General features: G+C 34.4%; 1 protein-coding gene across 3 annotated transcripts; it reads left to right on the forward strand.

Annotated features, from left to right (window-relative positions):
• Positions 1-9,535: 9,535 nt before the first annotated feature.
• Positions 9,536-15,782, forward strand: LOC107819687 (coronatine-insensitive protein 1). Of its 3 annotated transcripts, XM_016645827.2 has the most exons (4): positions 9,536-9,689; positions 9,775-10,440; positions 13,711-14,218; positions 14,658-15,782. In XM_016645827.2, the coding sequence occupies exons 2-4, from the start codon at positions 9,950-9,952 to the stop codon at positions 15,477-15,479; spliced, it is 1,821 nt and encodes a 606-aa protein (XP_016501313.1). In that variant the 5' UTR covers positions 9,536-9,689; positions 9,775-9,949; the 3' UTR covers positions 15,480-15,782. The 3 variants fall into 3 exon arrangements, with proteins under 3 accessions (XP_016501313.1, XP_075083818.1, XP_016501320.1); XM_075227717.1 differs by lacking the exon at positions 9,536-9,689 and having other exon boundaries at positions 9,720-10,440; XM_016645834.2 differs by lacking the exon at positions 9,536-9,689 and having other exon boundaries at positions 9,720-10,440; positions 13,711-14,206.
• Positions 15,783-22,662: the final 6,880 nt, after the last annotated feature.

Below are 22,662 nucleotides of genomic sequence, written 5' to 3' on the forward strand. Positions count from 1 at the left end.
AAATTCTTATATCTTTTTTGAATTTAACCTATTTTGATACTTTAACTTAGCGTTTTTCCTATTAAACACTTTAATATTATATAAAGTGATATATTGAACACTTTACTCATAACGAGTAAAAACAATAAGGTGCGTATAATTCACACATGAATGACTTAGCAAAATGACAAATAAGAGGGAGACACGTGGCATTTGAGTCCAAATAGTCAAAAAAAAATTTTGAAAACAAAAAAGATTCATTTTAAACACCCCCCCCCCCCAACCATCACCTTCTTCCCAACCACCCCCCTTTTTTTTCATTCCATGGAATCCCACCAACCCCTTCCATATAAACCCACCTCCGCCTTCCCCAATCTCCTTGGCTCTTCAACCACCAGATGACTACCGTTTTCATCTGCAAAGAGAAAAAAATACAGGTACCATTTTTGGATTTTCAGATCTGGGGAAGGGAGAAATTTATGTCAATTTTTTTCTTTCTTTTTTGGATTGAAAATCCCTTCTTTTAGCTAACTGGATAAGAAAAAATCCAAGTTGAGAAAAAAAGGGAAGAAACAAAAAAGAATCCGGCGATTCTAGCAACCACCGACCATTGCTCACTTTCTTTCCTCCTTCATCTCTATTATTCTGTTTTGTTGTTGTTTTAACTGATAAAAGAGCAAAACTGAAAAAAGTAACCGGACATTTAATATTTCGGAGGCTACCATTAAAATCGGCGATATTTATCACCATTTCTGGTCTTCCATCATTGTGGTATCGGAGATTCGTTCGTGTTCTGTCTATTACTTATTTCGTGGTTGGTGTTGTAAATGTTAAAACCTTGATAACATATTACTATTGTTTGTCGCCTCTTTGGACTTGGCCGGAGTTCTGACTTTTTCGGCGATCTCCATTAATTCCGGCAATAAAATTTATTGTCGTTCTTCTTCTGCTTTCGTTACTCGTCGGGGATCAGGTGGTTACGGGTGACCTTTAGAAAAAAAAATCAATTTTGATTTAAACAAAAAAAAAATATGATCTCAAACCCATTAAATTCACGTGCGTAAGAGGGAATGAAATACAACTCTCTTGCCATGTTAGTTTTTGTGTTTAATAGGCATACATTGATTTGGGTTGAAGTATTCAATAGGTAATGGGTTTAGTTAAGGTGTCAAAATAGAAATTGGAGCCAAGTTTAAGAGGTCGTACACCTATTTGGCCTAGAAAATATCATTATTTAGGTTTTATATTGATTTTATGTTTAATTATTAAATATTAACCTTGAAAGACGAAATATTATTATTAGACGACTAAAAAAATAACTATAATGCATAAAAAAAAATCTTCCATAAGAATATTTTAATGGATCATATGTTCGTTTGTTTTTTCAATTTTTACTAAACATATATTCATTTATCAAAACTTTGTCTATAAATTTAACAAAGTAAGATTGAAATAATATTCATATAACAAAAATCCTGAAAAATCCGAGAAATCTGAGAAAATCGAACCAACCCAAATCGATATACTACCTCCGCTCCACTTTATGTGAACTTATTTCCTTTTTGATCCGTTTCAAAAAGAATGACCCCTTTCTAAATTTGAAAACAATTTTGCTTAAACTTACAATTCTACCCTTAATGAGAACCTTTTATAACCACACAAATACTATGGGCCCCCTTTTTGAATTGTTTAAGACCACAAATTTCAAAAGTCTTCATTTTTTCTTAAACTCCATGCCCAGTCAAACAGGTTCACATAAATTGGAACAGAGGGAGTAGTTAGTTTGGTTTGATTTTGATAAAAACCAATCTGATCCGGTCCATGTACACTCCTAGGAGCAATGACAAAATTTGTTTCTGTATGACCATTAGGTCATGGATTCGAGTCGTGAAAACAACTACTAATGCTTGCATTAGGGTAGACTGTCTATATCACATGTACACTTGGTGTTGTTCTTTCCGGGATCTCGCATGAATACGAAGTACTTTGTGTACCGCGCTACCCATTATAGTTGAAGGTGAAAAACTATAACGACGACCCGGTCGGTCATTTTAAAAGTTGTAGCCATGTTCCTCCATTTACTGCTCATCTTTACTTTATAACTGTTATGTGACTTGCGGGGTAGTAGGTTCGGGTCTGGAGGGATTTCGGAATGAATTGAGATACTTAGTCTCAAGGTTGAAAACTTAAGTTGAAAAGATTGACCGGATATTAACTTATGTGTAAACGACCCCCGAATAGAGTTTTGATGATTTCAACAACTCCGTATAGTAATTTTTGATTTAGGAGCGTGTCCGAAATTTTTATTTGGAAGTCCGTAGATAATGAGGCTTGAAATAGCTAAAATAGGAATTTAAGTTTGGAAATTTGACTGGGAAGTTGACTTTTTTATATCGGGGTCAGAATCGAGTTCTGAAAATTTTTATAGCTCCGTTATGGCATTTATGACTTGTGTGCAAAATTTGAGGTCAATCGGAATTGATTTGATAGGTTTCGGCATCGAATGTAGAAGTTGGAAATTATTAAGTTCCTTATGCTTGAATTGGGGTATGATTCGTGGTTTTAGCGTTGTTTGATGCGATTTGAGATTTTGACTAAGTTCGTATGATATTTTAGGATTTGTTGGGGTATTTGGTTGAGGTCCCGGGGCATCGGGTGAGTTTCAGATGGCTAACAGATCGAAATTTGGACTTATACAGTGTTGGAAATTTTAGCCTTCTGGTGCAATCGCACCTGCAGAATTTAGCTCGCATGTTTGGGTTAAGGCCGAGGTCGCGACCAGAAGCGAGCAGATGGTCCGAAGAAGCGACCAGGCATGGGTCGAGGTCGAGGTCGAGGTCGACCGCAGAAATGGCTAAGTTAGTCGCGGGTGCGAAAACCCTCGACATAACATATAAATTCGGGAGTTGGCCATTTTTACCCATTTTTGGATTTTAAGAGCTTGGGGAGAGGCAAATTTTGAGAAATTTTCAAGGAACAACATCGGGGTAAGTGATTCTAACTCGGATGTGGTCAATATACATGAATATATCATTATTTTCATCATTTAGTTAGTGTTTTGAGATGGAAACTTGGGGAAGATTGTAGAAATTTCATAAAACGAATTTTTGAGATCTCGATGTCGATTCGGAGTCAGATTTGAGTGAAACTAGTATGGTTGGACTCGTAATTGAATAGATTGTCGGATTTTATGAGTTTCGTCAGATTTCGAGACGTGGGCCCCATGGGCGATTTTTGGGTTAAATTTCGATTTTTGTTAGAAAAATTATATTTTCTTGTTGAATTTATTCCTATAATTTGTATTGCTTGAATCGAATTAATTATGAGTAGATTCGAGCAGATCGAAGTCAGAAAATCGAGGGAAAAGGCATACTACTTGACTGATTTAGCGTGATTCGAGGTAAGTGACTTGTCTAACCTTGTGTGGGAAAAATTTCTCTTAAGAGTGGTATTGATATGAAAATGTTGATGTGTTGAAAGTCGTGTACACGAAGTGACGAGTGTGTACACGGGATAAATGTGGAAGATTATGTCTTTAAATTGTGTAGAGCACTGTTGCATTTTAATTAAATTATTTTATTCTGTTATATTCATCATCATTAATATATTTTCATATTTTAAATTTGCCTGACCTGTTCCTGCTAAGTGTTTTACCTGTTTAGTTGAAACCCTGTTTCTTTTATTCCGTGCATTATTTGAAGGATGAATTTCTTAATTTAAATATTATTAAAAATAAAGTATTTTACATTTAAAAATTTGATGTTAAGTCAAGATGTTAAATTAGTGAAATATTATTTTTGCTGAATATTTTGTGAGTCTTTGTACTCATTATGACTGAGTTGTGAGCTCCTTATTGTGAAAAATATTCTTGTTGTTGATTTATTTTGGCAAGTTGAAATATTTGGGCACTTGAGGTGCAAATTATGATATTGATATGCATGCGGTGGTATAAGGTCTGGGTGCTGAAACGCATGCGGTGAGATAAGTGTGGCTTGATACGCGTGGCTAGTAGGGGAACTACTAGAAGTCATGCGGTGTGATAAGGGTGGCTAAAACGCGGGATATTATTTCGGAAAAAATATTTTCTTTAAAATTAAATGTGAAGGCTCCCACGGTGATATAAGGAAATGAGATATTGTGAATTTATTTATGATTTGGAATTATGAGGCGGTACCTCGGGAGTGCCTTTGTTGATATTTCTTTCGGCTGCATTTGCCTTTGGTTATTTTGGTAATTTTTTTTAAAGTTGTAAATTCCTGTTTTTTCTTCCGCGAGGTATTGTTTGCCCTTATTACTGTGTAATTAAATTGTGACATACTACTTACTTGATTCATCCCCATTATTATTATTATTATTATTATTATTATTATTATTATTATTATTATTATTATTATTATTATTATTATTATTATTATTATTATTATTAAACTGTTCGCCCTGTCTTTTATTATTTCCAGTAGGGCCCTGACCTGACCTCGTCACTACTCTACGGAAGTTAGGCTTGACACTTACTGGGTACCGCTGTGATGTACTACACTTCTGCACATCTTTTTGTGCAGATCCAGGTACTTCCTATCAAACTAGGCATCAGTGAATTAGACTATACACGGAGACTTCAAGGTATATCTGCCAGCGTCCGTAGACCTCGGAGTCCCCTTCTATCCTTATTATGTTGTTTTCCTTATTTTCTTTAGACTCTGATGTACGAGACACTGAGGACAAATTCTTAGAAGCTTGTGACTTAATTCTACCGGGTTTTGGGAGTTGAAATTGTTAAAGTGCAGTTCTTATTTATTCGATTGTTAAGGATTAAATTTCAGTTTATATTTAGTTATATTCCGCATTGATAGGCTTATCTAGTCTTAGAGACTAAGTGCCATCACGACATCCTACAGAGGAAATTTGGGGTCGTGACAAAAACGTTGAGGAAAAATTAGAAAATTAGTTTAAGGACTTTTTAAATAGATAATGGGATTGTGTTTTGGCTTTTATAAATTATCATTAGTTGATTAGAGTTGGCTTGAACTAGCAAAATTTGGAAGCAATCTTGATAATTTTTAAAGTTTAGTGCTCTATGATATACGGTCAAACCTCTATAACAACATCGTTTGTTCTAATATTTTTTGAATTTATAGTAAATGGCTGTTATACACCTATAATAACATTTGATGTTTATATATTTTTTGGCTGTTATAGATAAAAATTATTCAAATATTAATTATTTTTCCTTTTTAATGCTACGCATAAAAAATAAATTTTTTATTTAAATTTAAAATCTCAAAAGATATGTTTATTCACTAATTAAATATTAAAAAAAGTTAATACATTATTAATAAATTAATAACTAAATGCACAAAGATTTAAACTTTAACTCACGTTTAGAAAAATAAATTTCTTTAAGATTGATGAAAGAACTTTGTAATTGTAGCTTGTTTTGTAGATTTCATTCTCTTACTAGTGATACAACGCTTGAATTGATGAAGATTTGTGTCCAAATTTTCAGCAAAAAGATAGTAATTGATAGTTTTTCATTTTAAGGCAATTTAAAAGCTTAACAGTTGAATCGTCTATTTAAATATTTCTTGTCATTTGTCATATTGAAAGATAATGTGTAAATCTTCAAAATCTTATGCAGTATTATGGAAGATGAATACTTTGTTCAATAGTAAATATTGTGTGCAGATGTTTAAAATTATTATTAGTAATCTTAGAGATTTTACATGGTTATTATAGAGGGATAATTATACAAAACGCATTCTGCTATAAATATGGTTCCTGCTGTTATATGTAAAAAGTTGTTATAGAGAGATAAAATATAACTTAAAAATTAGTTTCGATGTCTTGGCTTTTATAATAAATAATTATTATATTTGGATGCTATTATTGAGAGGTCTGACTGTATCTCCTATTTATATAAATTTTTTGTTTTGAAAATGACTGTAGGCACCATGTATTTTAGACAAATTATAATTGTAATAATCCCTAGTTTTAAATACCATAAGTCTCTATTACCGGAAAAAATGACCTGGCAAACAAAATTGATCAAATTTCTAAGCCAGCCACGTTGACGGATGCATTTAGTTATATTCGCATCTTTTTCGTGTCTCTCCCACCTCCACCATCAATTTTTCTATGTTTATTTTCCTAATAATAATTGTTTAATATCTGGGTCCACTCGCTGCATATTTTTTAAAGGTACTAGTTTTAGGATACACGTGTTGCACGTGTACTCTATCTTAATAAATACGTATATAACTTTAAAAATAATGTTTGGACAATAAAATAGTTACAACAAAAAGAGTAAGTTCCTGAAAATGATTAATATTGTTGATTCTATATAACTAACTTAATAAAGAAAGAAACACTCCTCAATCATCTTGGTAAATATATTCAACTATAAACTTATTCCATCTTTATAAGTTATTATTATTTTACAAGTCTTCAATTTTTTTATTTTTAAAATTTTAGTAAGAACACATAAACTTTTGAAGATTTAAGAGTTTTTTCTGATTTTTTTCAAAGGTATATATTCTTAAGTTCATTCTATAAACACAACAAACATGCATGTGTAGCTAACTAACAAAAATATTTTTCTCGCCCAAGGAAAAAATATATTAATTGATTGAAATATTATAAGAATTGTGTAAAATAACTCAAAAATATAAATAGCTCAACGACTTCATTAAGGTGCATACATATTTTAGAATTCGTATCAATTATTACTGAATTTATGTTCCACGATTGTAAATATTTTGTGGCATTCATATTCCTAGCATTCCAGTAATGAGGCTAATTATATCTCTTTCGTATTCTTCAGCCATGCACACTATCAGATATACTAAATTTAGTATATCTTTCTCTAAGAAGTTTAATTGTTCTATTTATAAATATTTAAGGCTCATTGTTTCTATTTCATGTAATTGCTTTCTATTTTTCATAAAATAGCAAATTACATGTCCACCGAAAACAAACATGCCAATTTGTTATATCTTTCTGTATGAAGTTTGATTACTCTATGCTTAAATATTTAAGGCTCACTGGTTTCTAATTTTATGTAGTTACTTTTTAAATATAATTTTCTCATAAAATAGCAAATTATATGTTCACGAAAAACAAACATTTTAACTTCTAAATTACATACTTGAATTGATAGCTATGAAGAAAATTACAAGAACTTTTGTTACTACAAAACCGAAGAATGTCTATTATTAAACTTCAAGAATAATCTAATAGTCAGAAAGTTAAACTCAAAATAAAAGCAAATTTACTTTCGCAGGCCTCGACGCTATCAAGAATTTTTGAAAAGGAATATGAAATATTGGCTTCTTTTATAGAAGTGTCCAACTCCTCCTTTTTTCTAAATGACTTTGGTTTCAAAATTCTAAACAATATAGGTTGATGAAAGCATTGCCCAACCAAAAAATTAAAAGAGTGTTTATGGAGAATAAAAATTGGGTATTAATCGACTTCTTTTTACACACTTTGAAAGGAATATTAAAGAATTTATTTCCTACTTACTATCTTTTATTGTCCATTTCAACCTATGAAAACTTACCTCTTTAATATGTATATTAAATAATGAGTTTCTACTTAATGTCTAATTCTTTTTCCTTTATAACATACGAAAATTTCGACCATATTAGTAGGAATATTAAATAATGAGTTTCTTCTTATTGTCTTGTTCTTTTTAACTTTTTACCTTGATAAGTTTTACTTTTCCCGCAAACTATGGGATGGAAGGATCGTTTTTTACGTTATTAATTAAGAAAGAGTTTTCTTTTTATTTTACCGGCAACCTTTTTTTCAAACAAATAAATACTTGTATTTATAATTTTATCTAATATAGAATACACTTATAGAGGGTAAAAAAGACGAACGATATTTCGCTAAGGGAATTCGTGCTTTTAATATAGTATAGATTTACCTATTGATCCAGATTTGCAATAAGTAGATTTACTAAGAAGTCATTTGATTCGTAAAAAATAGTTATGCTTGAACTATAATGCACGGGTTGGCGTATTGAATTAGTACTCCCCGAAGGGAAGTCTTAGAACCACGGTTTTCATGTGATCCATATGTTACGAGTTCGAGCGGTGAAATCAATCACTGATGCAGGGTAAACTGCCTATATTACACCCCTTGTTGGATTCTTCCTCCGACCTTGCGTGAATGCGAGATACTTTGTGCGTCAGGCTACCTTTTTTTTTAATACTAATATTTGATTATTGGATTGAAAATGGTATATAATACAATGTATAATAAAAAATATATGTTTGGTTTTAAGTTTGAATAAAATTTTGCTAACAATTTACTCTAATTTTCGAAGTAAATAAGAAAAAAGAGATAACCAAGGATATTTTGGTCTTTTAGGTGTTTCTCCCATGACTGGTAATTTAGATATTAGAATCCCATGTTCAATTGGTATGTAATAATATAAGAATTGGGTATAAAATATCCCCGCTATTGCTTATATGGGAAAAAAAATATCCAATCAAAAGAATAAAACAAATTATATATCGGAGTATTATTCTAATCTTGTTAATCAAATGATCTCTAAGTGGATAAAACACTTCCTATAAAAGAATTCGGGAATACCTCAAAACCGGGCTGTCTTTTACTAATATTATTTTAGTAATTATACATAGTACAAAATGCTTACCTCATTAGGTACCCTTCCGCTAGTACATATATCAAGTAGTTTTACACTTAAACAAAAAAAATGAATATATTATTTATTGTCAATTTTGTTGACATATGAATATTAATTCTCAGAATTGTCACTTATTAATTTTCGTAGAATCAGATATTGATGTTTGCATTATGTAGGATGCTTAAATCACATCCCCTTAGGATGTGATCCTTTTTCGAATCTTACGTGAACGCGAGATACTTCGTGCATCGGCCCATACTCACTAATTTGATATACAGTCAAACCTCTATAACAACATTATTTGTTCCCATTTTTTTGGTTGTTATAGAGAATATATATTATAACATAGTATGGAAATTGGTTCCGTAAAAAACGTAGAAATGACACTAGGTAACCACTTTAAAGGGCTGCTATTAAAGAATTAGTCAGTGCGACCTGAATTTTAGTTTTTCAGTTCAAATCTTCGAGACAAAAATGTCATGAATTCCTGTCCGGTGGTTTGAGAAAAAAAGTCGAGACATTCAGAAAGAGAGTTATGGCATTTCTAGCATTGAAAATCCCTATTCTTATTGAATAGTTCAAATAACTAGTTGAACATACCTATTCTTTTCAAGAATAGCCTTATCACGAAATTAAGATCTTTAGTTTAAAATTTCAGAATAACATAAGTAGTGACTAATCTCTAAATAGCATCCATGAGAATGACTATTGCCCCATAAAAAACTTGACCTTTATAATGAATGACGTTATATAGCGATGCTGTTATAGAAATGTTTGACTGTAAATATTGTTATTGATATATTTTTACCTAACTTAAAATATAATAAAGACAGGATAGGATAATGGGTGGTGTTAAACAAAAAAATATGTTAGATAAATAACAACATAATAATACAAATAGAACACATAATATTCCAAACAACATGTAAGCTATATTGACTATATCTCTGGGTATTCAATGTTTTATTCGTACAGTAATTTTTTATCTTTTTCCATAGCTCCTGCAAATCTTACGTTTGAGCCGCATAAAGAAATTATGAGTTGGACCACCCTCTATTAAGTAAGTCTCTAGGGTCTAATCTTTCTCGCCGTCTGATTCCTCTCTCTCTTCTCCTTATCTCTCTATTTTTTTGGTTACAAATCAGGGCTGAATCTTATTGGACGGCGACAGCAACACTACTCTGCCACTAACAATACTCCTTTTATCTCTTTCTCTTTCTACTTTTAGTTATCAATCAGCCTCACTTCTTAGCTTTTTCAAAATGTTAAATCTATTCTTAGTATTTTGAGAATTATTTTTAAGTTTCAGTGTCTGAGACGATGGAGGAGCGTAGCTCCACTCGATTACCAACGGGGAGCTACACGAACGACAATACCGTATGGGAGTGCGTGATACCGTACATAACGGAATCGCGTGACAGGGACGCGGTGTCGACGGTGTGCAAGAGGTGGTGGCAGATCGATGCAATAACACGAAAGCATATAACCATGGCTTTGTGCTATACGGCGAAACCGGAACAACTTTCTAGAAGGTTCCCGCACCTCGAATCGCTTAAACTTAAAGGAAAACCACGCGCTGCTATGTTTAATTTGATACCTGAGGATTGGGGAGGGTATGTTACACCTTGGGTAGTGGAAATTACTAAGTCGTTTGGTAAATTGAAGGCGCTTCATTTTCGGAGAATGATTGTTAGGGATTCGGATCTAGAATTGGTTGCGATGAATCGGGGTAAAGTGCTTCAGGTTTTGAAGCTGGATAAGTGTTCTGGATTCTCTACCGATGGCCTTCTGCATATTTGTCGTTCCTGCAGGTATAATTTTGTTACATTTGAGTTCGATTTTTGAGTTTCGTGTGAGTTATTTCCTTTAGTTAACTGTTGTTATATGAGAATTATCCAGTATTTCTCATTGAAGATCCCAAAAGGATTTGCACTCAGTCTAAGCTTATTTGCTGTATTTAGCTGACAGCTTGCTACTGAGCTATAGTAGGTTGTGCATGAGCTGGTCCAAACACTACTGTTATTCGAAAAAGGAAAAAAGAAGAAGAAAGAAGCTATCACGTATTTCTCATTTCTTAGAGATATGTCTTCAATTTCTTTTCTCCTTTTATTGCGTCAAATTTTTATAAAATGTTATAGTTTTGAGACTTCATTGGTATGGAACGCTCTACTATTAATGCTCTAAATTGTTGTCATGTTTATTCTTATCTATTGGAGTTTGAATTTTTGTGGAGGTTAAAGCTATTGGCGATTTTTGTGAACTTTCGTTTTGATATTGTATTCTTCAAATATTGGATTGCTACGGGTCTAATTGAAGCGACATAGTAATTATTTTTATAGCTGACGTGAACTGGCTTGGGATATTGATGTAGCTGTTATTGTTTGTATTTTTTTTCAAGTTAATTTTCCATGGAGGTGGAAGAGAACTGGTAGATTAGGAAAATATAAAAAGATTAGGATTTAAAAGGAGCTTCCTTTTCTTTCTTTAGGATTTCGTATTGGTAGAAAAATTCAAACGGAGTTTGAATTGGTTAAGTGTGCGCAAGCTTACAATGAATAAGGACAATACAAGATACTGTCCAGTAATATAAAACGCAACAACCAAACTGTTAGTCTTACAGCGGTTGAGGGTGTGGCCTATTGTCTCCTTATATAGCTTTTTGGACCATTCTTACCTCATGAGCTAGCTTTTGCAATTGAGTTAGGCTCAAGGTTCTCTTTATATGGTATCAAAGCCAAACTCATCCCTCTTCTTGATTTTCTAAATGTTATGCTCACTCCATGCTCCAAATGTCCAGTCCCAGTGTGCTTGAGGGCGGGTGTTAGATTCCCACATCAGTTGATAGTATGGTATGAGTTGTTGTTCCTTATATGGCCTTGGACAATCCGCATCGCATGAGCTTGTTTTTAGGATTGAGTTAGACCTAAGGTCCTCTTTACACAAACTTACTGTTGGTTCCACACACACACACACACACACACACACTTTATATATATATATATATATATATATATATATATATATATATATATATTAATAATTAAGATAGTTGGACACAACTTAGGGTGGTTTTGATGGGGATTAAAATGTTTTCCATGAAGAATCATCTATGCCAAGTGTTTTTTCTTGAATTTGGTTGGATATAAAAGTTGGTGATATATGTTAATTGTACAAGGTATAGCATATATTCTTGAGTAAAGGTTAGCAATCTGTTGGTATTGATTGCGGTAAATGATATGCATTTCGAAAATTGTTTTTTTTTTGAAGAAAAAAAAGGCTTTTGCGTAGGAGTGATGGAAGTCATCTTTCTCCTTTTAATGGAAAAACATTTTCTACAATTTAATAGTCAAATACTTGCAAATGTTTCCACGTTGAATGCTTTTTCAGAGGAGTAGAGATGAAGAGCAATATATATTGAGACTAAAAGTGAAGTTAGTTTCCCCTTTATGGAAGTATTTTAAGAAAACAGTTGTTCAAGGTACCAAACACTGAAAAAACACTTTCCGGAAAAGTATATTATACTGTGCAAACACACCGGAAAGCATGCAAATATATGGATGGCATTTCGGATTTGGTTTTGACAGCATAACTGAAATTCAGGGATTGGTAGTAAACAAAATGCTTGAAAAGGCTATTGATCTGCATAGTGGAGCAAGAGCAACTAGGTCCTATTTCTTTTTTTCCCCTCTTGGAGTCAATATTCTGGTCAAAATTTGTCTAGAGTTGTGCAACTAAAGTATGTTGCTTTGAGGTTTAGAGTCAAATTTTTAGGTGATGGGCTCCACGGTTCATGGATATCTGATTCCTAAAATTGTTAACAGAAGCAGCAATTTAATCTTTGTCGAGTAAGCATCAATAATGATGAGAGTATCCTAGATCTTATAGATTTTGAGAATTAGGGTATGAGAGGTACTTATTTCACTTGTCTGTCTGAGCAGGCGAGCAGCTTCTTCAATAAGAGTATGAGCGCATATCTGAGAAAATAGGTATACTGTCTAGAATTGACCCACTTGATCATGCAGCTTTTGTCATAAACTAATCATATGTTGTACTTGATTGGAATAATATCACTCTCAATCAACTATCAAATATTCTATGTAATTATTCATGTGGAACTAAAACTTAATCATTTGATACCCTTTTTGTTTTAGTTTTTTGTATAACCGAGAAATTCCTTAGGATTAGTGGCACAAAGTTTGAAAATCAGTGGATAGTTGCTTCGCCGCTCAACGCTTCTCCACTTAAATATCAAGCTTTTGTCTAGAGCAAAGTTCCAACCTGTAACATGCGCCTAACCCACATATCGTGTGACACACTCTTTCGACTAGACCAAAGTCCCCGGGTGACCCTTTCTGTTTTAGTTTATATGTACCTACTATTGGTTTCTCACTTTCAATCAAATGTGGTCAACATATTAATCTATAAATTTGTGAAATTGACCATTAGGGTCAACTTTGCCCACCTAAAGTAGGACACTAGGGGTACTAAGCTTGTTGCCCTCTAAAGGTATAGACATGTCCAAGTGTTCTGTAGGTGTCAGCCTGTAAGGTGGAGACAACTGGTCTAGAATAAAAAGGTGGAGACTACTGGCCAGGGCAGACGTCACAGATCTTGATGATAGGTGAAGCTGATGAATGCGAAACAAGTTGACTGTTTTTATCTTGTGGACTGATCAAGTGATCTCAACATATGCGGAGAGCCTTGTTGTTTTGGTGAAGCTGTAGGTTTAACTTGGTTAATTGTCCTAACGTGACTAGCCGTCACCACTGCTGTAATGTGTGGTGGACTGATATTATCGTTTAGCTTGATAGACAGTTGTTTTTGATAATTGAACTTGATTTTCATTGAAGTGGATACACTAAACAATCTCTTATATAGAACTCACATGACGAGAAACTTTTTTATAAAGTTAATGCTTCTACGATTGATTATTCCCTTTTAAAACATTTTTGAATCGCTTGCAGAACTTGCTATTTTCTTGTATGCTCAAAGTTTAGGAAGTGTTACTATAAGTGAGTAATCGATTAAATTCTTTTGCCTATTTTTTCTCTGTGGGCTCTCATGTAGTCTGTGTCCTGCAGGAGCTTAAGAACTTTGTTTCTGGAAGAGAGTTCTATAGTTGAGAATGATGGAGAATGGGTACATGAACTAGCGGTGAACAACACTGTTCTTGAGAATTTGAATTTTTACATGACGGATCTTGTGCAAGTTAGAGCTGAAGATCTTGAATTGATGGCAAGAAATTGTAAATCTCTTGTCTCAATGAAAATTAGCGAGTGCGAACTTGCCAATCTTCTTGGCTTCTTTAGAGCTGCTGTTGCATTGGAGGAGTTTGGTGGTGGCTCGTTTAATGACCAGCCAGAACCTGTTGCTGAAAATGGCTATAACGAGCAATTGGAAAAATATGCTGCTGTAGTTTCCCCTCCAAGATTGTGCCAATTGGGCTTGACGTACTTGGGGAAATATGAGATGCCCATTCTCTTTCCTATTGCTTCTCGTCTGACGAAATTGGATCTTCTTTATGCACTTCTTGACACAGCAGCCCATTGTTTCTTGCTGCAAAGGTGCCCCAACTTGGTAATTCTTGAGGTTAATTCTCACACTCTCAGAAGCTTTCCTAACCCTCTTTTCTTTATGCCAATAGCTATTTATACTTGACACCAACACTCGAGCTGCTTTTGTTGTTGCACAACCTTGATATCAGAAATTGAGCATTTAACGAATTTAAAAAAAAAACTATTTGTTTACAAATTTTGCTGTGGAGCATGTGCAATTTTTATGCTTGGCCAGCTGTATTCGTGAACCTTACACAATTTGCTATCTACCAATGAGCCTATGTTGACACTTTAACATGTGGAAATGACTGATGCTGTAGAGAGCATTTATGTATAGTTGCAATTTTTTGTTTCTGCATCTGAAAGATACCACTCCAACATTTAGAGAGGAAAAGAAAAATAGTAGATGAGGGAAAAGCTTTTCGGCTGCAGTTTATAACTTAATGCAGTTTTCTTTCTCATTTTTAAAACAGACAAGGAATGTTGTTGGGGATAGAGGATTGGAAGTACTTGGCCAGTACTGTAAGAGGTTAAAGCGGCTCAGGATTGAGCGAGGAGCTGATGATCAGGAGATGGAGGATGAACAAGGTGCAGTTACGCACAGAGGATTGACTGATTTGGCGAAGGGATGCCTTGAACTAGAATACATGGCTGTTTATGTGTCAGATATTACTAATGAAGCTTTTGAAAATATTGGCACATATTTGAAAAATCTGTGTGATTTTCGGCTGGTTTTGCTTGACCGAGAGGAGAGAATAACAGATCTACCACTTGATAATGGTGTCCGTGCTTTACTAAGAGGTTGCTATAAGCTTAGAAGGTTTGCCCTCTATGTCCGGCCTGGGGGCCTTACTGATGTAGGTCTCAGTTATGTCGGGCGATACAGTCCAAATGTGAGATGGATGCTTCTGGGATATGTTGGGGAATCCGATGAAGGCCTTCTGGAGTTCTCTAAAGGATGTCCTAGCCTGCAAAAGCTAGAAGTGAGAGGCTGCTGTTTTAGTGAACGTGCATTAGCTTTGGCTGCCATGCAGCTAAAATCATTAAGGTACTTGTGGGTACAAGGATACAGGGCATCTTCAACTGGTCGGGATCTCTTGGCCATGGCTCGGCCATTCTGGAATATTGAGTTGATTCCTGCAAGACGAGTTGTTGCCAGTGAGGGAAATAATGGAGAAACTATCGTTGCTGAGCATCCCGCCCATATACTTTCCTACTATTCTCTTGCTGGGCGAAGAACCGATTTTCCAGACACAGTCAGGCCTTTGGACCCAAATTTCCTTCTCGCTGAATAGGTTTGTAAATATAACTTGTCCTTGAGTCATTCTGGAATATTGAGGTTTATTTGCTTCCTACTTGGTGTCTTGTCCATATGTATGCCTCTTCTTTTCCTTTCAATTTTTCTTCCCCTTTTTTCTTGATGAGAGTTTTATTTTTCCACATTGATTTTGATATTTCCTTTTAGACATCTATCGTCTGTAATAAGTTTGCTTTCCTCGGGAATCTGTAATTTAACACTTGGTAATCTACCTTCCTATCCATGACCTCAACTTGTTCTGTGCTTTGGGTTAATAAAGCGTCTTTTTTTTGTTGAGAAATGGTAAGATGTTACGGAAAAGGGCCAAATATAATACCCCTATACTACTATAAAAGGTTTAAATATATCCTTCGTTATACTTTCGGTTCAAATATATCCTTGCCGTAATACTATTGATTCAAATATACCCCTCTTCCGTTAAATGTTTCCAATGTGGACATCCAATCCTACGAGGCACTGACATTTGATGGGGTGGATGCTACATGTCATCTAGCAGGAAGCAAATAAACCTCAATATTCCCAACTCTTTTATTACCCGGAAAAAAAAATTCCCAACTCTATTTTTGTATTGATTCTATGAACTCTGAAATTATGTCAGCATCATCAGCTATCTCCTCTTTAAACCAAAATGAAAAGATGTTTCGTCACAGAGGAAATATCTGCTGTATAGTTAAATCCTTCTTTTAGCTACTTCTTAGTTCCTTCTCTTCCTCTACGAATAAAGATCCTTCGTAAAGGCGTTTACTATGTATTCTTGATTCAACACACTTTCATTTGAAAATATTCTATGTGCCTTCTAATATGTTTCTTTGACTAGAGTAGATTCGACAATAGGAGACTCCTCTAAAATGAGGAAGACAAATTTCTGCTATAACTAATGTACAACAACAATAATTTCACATGTGGGATCTGGGAAGGGTAGTGTATGCCCAATCTTACTCCTACCTTGCGAAACTTTTCGCTATAACCATTGTCTCACTAGCTAAGTAAGTGTAAGGAAATGCTACCCAAAAATTAGTAGTAACCAAATAAATTTCAGGCCAACGGAGTGATGGCGAAACAATGAGTATTGATCACTAGTATGTTTCCTATGGACCTAGAAAAATTCAGGCTAATCGAAGTTCATAAAAAATTATATAAAATCAGCATGTAATAATACATAGGAAAAAGTAGATATAATCATAAATTCGTGTTGCATGACCACGAAACAACAAAAATGTACCCGAAAGTCATGGCTAAGCGATGAGTATTGGTCATTAGTCCATTTCCTATGGACCTAAAAAATTTCAGGCCAAACTTATAAAACAAATTATACAAAATCAGCTTCTAGTATTAACACACGAAAAAGTGGATATAATTACAAGTTTGCGTTGCATACCACGACACCACAAAATAAACCCAAAATTCATGAAATAAAAAGTTAGTATTGGTTACTAGGGCGTTTTCTATGGACCTACGAAATTTTGAGACAATCGGAGTCCGTCAAAAATTTTTTACAAAATTATCATGTACTAATATACACGAAAAAGTGAATATAATCATAAATTCGTATTGCACGACCACGAAATGCCATGAAACAGACGCGAAAGTCATGACGAAGCAATGGGCATTTGTCACTAGGTCGTTTTCTATGAAACTACGAAAATTCAGCCCAATCGGACAAAAGAATTATAAAATATCAGCATGTACTAATACACATAAAAATTGGATATAATGATAAATTCGTATTGCATAACCCTAAAACACCAAAAAATAAACCTGAAAGTCATGACGATGTAATGCATATGGTCACTAGGCCGTTCCCAATGGACCTACGAAATTTCAAGCCAATCGAAATTCGTCAATTATTTTTTTATTATAAAATAAGCATGTACTAATACACTCGAAAAAGTGAATATAATCATAAATTCGTGTTTCATGACCACTAAATGCCATAACATGAACCCGAAAGCACTAGCCAAGCAATTAGTATTAGTCACATGGTTGTTTCCTATGGACATACAAGATTTTAGGTCAATCAGAGTCCGTTAATTTTTTTTTTTTTACAAAATTAGCATGTACTAATACACACAAGTATTGGGTCACTAGGCCATTTTCTATTGACCTATGAAATTTCAGGCCAATCAGAGTCCGCGCAGAAAAAATTCTACAAAATCAGCGTGTACACACGAAAAAGTAGATATAATTATAAGTTCATGTTGCATGATCAAAACGACATAAAATAAACTCGAAAGTCATGGAGAACCAATGAGTATTGGTCACTATGCCGTTTTCTATGGACCTACAAAATTTCAGGCCAATCAGAGTCCGTCAGAAAAATTCTACAAAATCAGCATGTACTAATACACGCGAAAAAATAAATATAATCATAAATTCGTGCTGCATGACCTCGAAATGCCATAAAATAAATTCGAAAGTCATTATGAAGCATTGAGTATTGGTCACTAGGCCGTTTCCAATGGACCTGCAAAATTTCAGGCCAATCAGAGTACATCAAAAAAATTCTACAAAATCAACATGTACTAATAGACACGAAAAAGTGGATATAATCATAAATTCGTATTGCATGATCTCGAAACGCCAGAAAATGAACTCGAAAGTCACGGAGAAGCAATGAGTTTTGGTCAGTAGGCCGTTTCGAGTTGACTTATAGAATTTCAGGCCAATCAGAGTGCGTCAAAAAAATTCTATAACATCAACATGCATTAATATACACGAAAAAGTGAATATAGTCATAAATTCATGTTGCATGACCGAACAATACCAAAAAATATAATCGAAAGTCATGGAGAAGCAATGAGTATTGCTCACTAGACCGTTTCCTATAGACCTACAAATATTTCAAACCTATCACAGTCCGTCAAAAAAATTCTACAAAATCAACGTATATTAATACACACGACAAAGTAGATATAATCATAAATTTCGCATTGTCTGACTCCGACACACCAAAAAATAAACCTGGAAGTCATGGCGAAGCAACAAATATTATTCACAAATTTGTTTCCTATGTAAAGATGAAATTTCACGCCAATTAGAGTCTGTTAAAAAAATATTCTTCAAAATCATAATGTACTTAACACACGAAAAAATAGATATAATAATAAATTCATATTGCATGGCCTCAAAACGCCATAAAATAAGCTCGAGTGTCATGGCGAAGCACTGGGTACTGGTCACTAGGCCGCTTCCTTTAAACCTACGAAATTTCAGGCCAATAAGAACCTGTTAAAAATATTCTACAAAATCAGTATTTACTAATACACAAGAAAATAGATATGATCGTAAATGCGTATTGCATGACTTCAAAATACCATAAAATAAACTCTAAAGTCATGGCGAAGCAACGAGTATTGGTCACTAGGCCGTTTCCTATGGACTTACGAAATTTCAAGCCAATCATATCTGCCAAAAAAATTCTATAAAATCAGAATATACTAATACATACAAAAAAATGGATATAATCATAAATTCGTATAGCACGATCACGAAACACCACCCGAAACTCCAAAGAGCAACGTTAATCATATCGAAGCAGTGAGTATTCGTCATAGGCCGTTTCTTATGGACATATGAAATTTCAGGCCAATCAGCGTCTATCAAAAAAATTCTACAAAACCAACATATACTAATATACACAAAAAGTGAATATAATCATAAATTCATGTTGCATGACCTCGAAATTGAGTAAAATGAACTTGAATATCATGGCAAAGCAATGGTATTAGTCACAGTGTCGTTTCCTATGGACAAATGAAATTTTATGCCAATTAGAACTATAAAAAGCTTACACTCATTCACATTAGTTCATCCTGCTATGCCTTGGGCCTTTTGCTCTTCTAACGTAATTTCTACAAAATCAACATGTACTAATAAACACAAAAAATGGATATAAACACAAAAAATGGATATAATCACAAATTCGTCTTGCATGACCTCGAAAAGCCAAAAAATAAACTCGAGAGTCATGGTGAAGCAATGAGTATTGGTCACTAGACCATTTTCAATGCACCTATAAAATTTTAGGCCAATAAGAATTCGTCAAAAAAATTCTACAAAATCAATATTTACTAATACATATGAAAAATGGATATAATCATAAATTCTTGTTGTATTGCCTTGAAATGCTAGAAAATAAACTCGAAAGTCTTGACAAAGGAATAAGTATTGGTCACTACGCCGTTTTCAGTGAACCTACAAAATAAACTTGAAAGTCATGAAAAAGCACTGAGTATTGGTCACTAGGCCGTTTTCTTTAAATCTATGAAATTTCAGGCCAGAGAGTCCAAATTTCTTTCCTCCATAAAATCAATATGTACTAACTAATACATAAGAAAAAATGGATATAATTGTAAATTCGTACTGCATAACTTCAAAACACCATATAATGAATTTGAAAGTCATGGTTAAGCAATGCATATTGTCACTAGGACGTTCCCTATATACCTATAAAATTGTAGGTCAATCAGAGTCCGACAAAAAAATTCTATAAAATCAGCATGTGCTAATATACATAAAAAAGTAAATATAATCATAAATTCGTGTTGCATGACCTCAAAACGCCATAAATAAACTCGAAAGTTATGGCGAAATAATAAGTATTGGTCAGTAGGCCGTTTCCTATTGATCTACAAAATTTCAGGCCAATCATAGTCTTTCAAAAATATTCGACAAAATAAGCATGTACTAATAAACATGAAAAAATGAATATAGTTATAAATTCATGTTGCATTTTCACAAAACACTACAAGAAACTCCAAAGAACAATATTAGTCATCGCAAAGCAATGAGAATTGGTCACTAGGCCGTTTTTCGTGGACCTATGAGATTTCCAGCCAATTAATGTCCACGCCTTGTTCACGAATTAGGGGACGGGTTCCGAATCACCAAAAATTTTGTGTGCCCATTAGAAATGGCCTAATGAACAATAGCCATCACTTCGCCATGTCCGTTCTACCTTTTTTGGCATTTTAGGATCATAAAACAGGAATTCAAGACGATTTTGAATTTTTCATGTGCTAATGTCCACGCCATCTTCATGAATTCAGGCGACAGGCGCCGAATCGCCTAAAATCTTATGGGGCCATCAATAACGACCTAATGAACCATAGTCATTGCTTCGTTATGATATTCCTCATTTTTCTTCCTTTAATGGCCATAAAATAGGAATTTAGAATGATTTCCAATTTTTTATGTGCTAATGTCCATACTATTTTTATGAATTAGGCCGACGAGCTCCTAATTACCTAAAATTTTATGGTCCCATGACAAATTACCTTATGAATAATGGTCATGGCTTCGCCATGTCTGTTCTTTATTATTTGGTATTCTAGAGCCATACAACTGGAATTTAGTGCGATTTTTAATTTTTGTTGTGCTAATATCCATGCTATCTTCATGAATTCGGGCGATGAGTTCAAAATCACCTAAAATTTTGTGGGCCATCAGAAATGACCTAATGAACAATAGTCATTAATTCGCCATAACCGTTCCTTATTTTCGTGTGCTAATTTCCATGCCATCTTCATGAATTCGGGCGACATGCTCCGAATCGCCTAACATTTTGTGGGCCTATCAGAAAAGACCTAATGAAAAATATTCATCGCTTTGCCATGACTATTCCTCATTTTTTTCTATTTTAGGGCCGCAAAATAGAAATTTAGGATGATTTCCAATTTGTTGTATGTTAGTGTCCACGCCTTTCTTCAAATATTCGGGCGACGGGCCCCGAATCGTCTAAATATTTGTGGGCCATCAGAAATGACCCAATGAACAATTGACATGGGTTTGCCATGACTGTTCCTTATTTTTGGTATTTTAGGGCCATAAAATATGAATTAAGGATGATTTCCAATTTTTCATGTTCTAATTTTCACCCCATCTTCATGAATTCGGGCGACAGGTTTCGAATTACCTAAAATTTTGTGGGCCTATCAGAAACGATCTAATGTAATATAGTCATTGCTTTGCCATAACCGTTCTTCATTTTTGGTATTTTAGGGACATACAAAAAATAATTCAGGAAGATTTCTAATTTTTTGTGTGTTAGTGTCCACACCATCTTCATGAATTCGCGCGAGAAGCTCCAAATTGCCTCACGTTTCGTGGCCCATAAAAAATGACCTAATGAATAATAGTCATCGCTTCGCCATGACCGTTCCTCATTTTTTAGAATTTTAGGGCCATAAGATAATAATTCAGGAAAATTTCATATTTTTCGTGTGCTAGTGTGCACGCCATCTTCATGAATTCATGTGACGGGCTCCGAATCACCTAACATTTTGTGGGCCCATCAGAAACGATCTAATGAACAATAGTCGTCGCCTTGCCATGACCATTTCTCGGGTTTTTGGCATTTTAGAGCCATAAAATAGGAATTCAATACTATTCCCAGATTTTCATGTATAGTCCATGCCATCTGCATAAATTCAGGCGATCGACCTCGAATCACCTAAAATATCGTGGACCCATAAGAAATGACCTAAGGGCCATAAGATCGTCTCAAATTTTGTCGGACCATAAAATACGATCTAAGGAACAATAGTCACCTCCTTGCCATGACAGTTCCTCTTTTTTGGCATTTTAGGGCCATAAAACTGAAATTTTGCCCGATTTTTAAATTTCGTATGCTATATCCCACGCCTTCTTCATGGGCCCCGCCACTAGACCCGGATCGCTTAAAATTTTTCCGGAACATAAAAAATGACCTAAGGAATAATAGTCACCTCCTCGCTATGACCGTTACTCTTTTTTGGCGTTTTAGGGCCATCAAACTAGAATTCTGCCCGATTATCATATTTTCGTGTACTATAGCCCACGCCTTCGGCATAGGCCCAGGACACCGGACCCAAACTGCCTAAAATTTTGTCGGACCATAAAAAACAACCAAGAAAAATAGTCCCCGCCTTGCCATGACCGTTACTCGTTTTTTTGAATTTTAGGGCTGTAAAACTAGAATTCCGCCAGATTCTCACATTTTCGTGCATGGGACCTGCATGGGACCTGGATCACCTAAAATTTTGCTGGACCATACAAAACGACCTAAGGAACAATAGTCGCCACCTCTCCATGACCGTTCCTCATTTTTTGGCGTTTATGACCATAAAACTGGACTTTCGCCCGATTTTGAGATTTTCATGTGCATAGCCCACCCCTTCTAT

Source organism: Nicotiana tabacum, chromosome 13 (assembly GCF_000715075.1).
Source record: "Nicotiana tabacum cultivar K326 chromosome 13, ASM71507v2, whole genome shotgun sequence".
Taxonomy (NCBI): domain Eukaryota; kingdom Viridiplantae; phylum Streptophyta; class Magnoliopsida; order Solanales; family Solanaceae; genus Nicotiana; species Nicotiana tabacum.

What these genes read in the sequence shown, in the direction of transcription:
- LOC107819687 (XM_016645827.2), top strand. Translation starts at nt 9,950, where the DNA reads ATGGAGGAGCGTAGCTCCACTCGATTACCAACGGGGAGCTACACGAAC. An exon ending in CATATTTGTCGTTCCTGCAG is followed by an intron (nt 10,441 to 13,710) that starts GTATAATTTTGT and finishes TGTGTCCTGCAG; the next exon opens with GAGCTTAAGAACTTTGTTTC. An exon ending in CCAACTTGGTAATTCTTGAG is followed by an intron (nt 14,219 to 14,657) that starts GTTAATTCTCAC and finishes TTTTTAAAACAG; the next exon opens with ACAAGGAATGTTGTTGGGGA.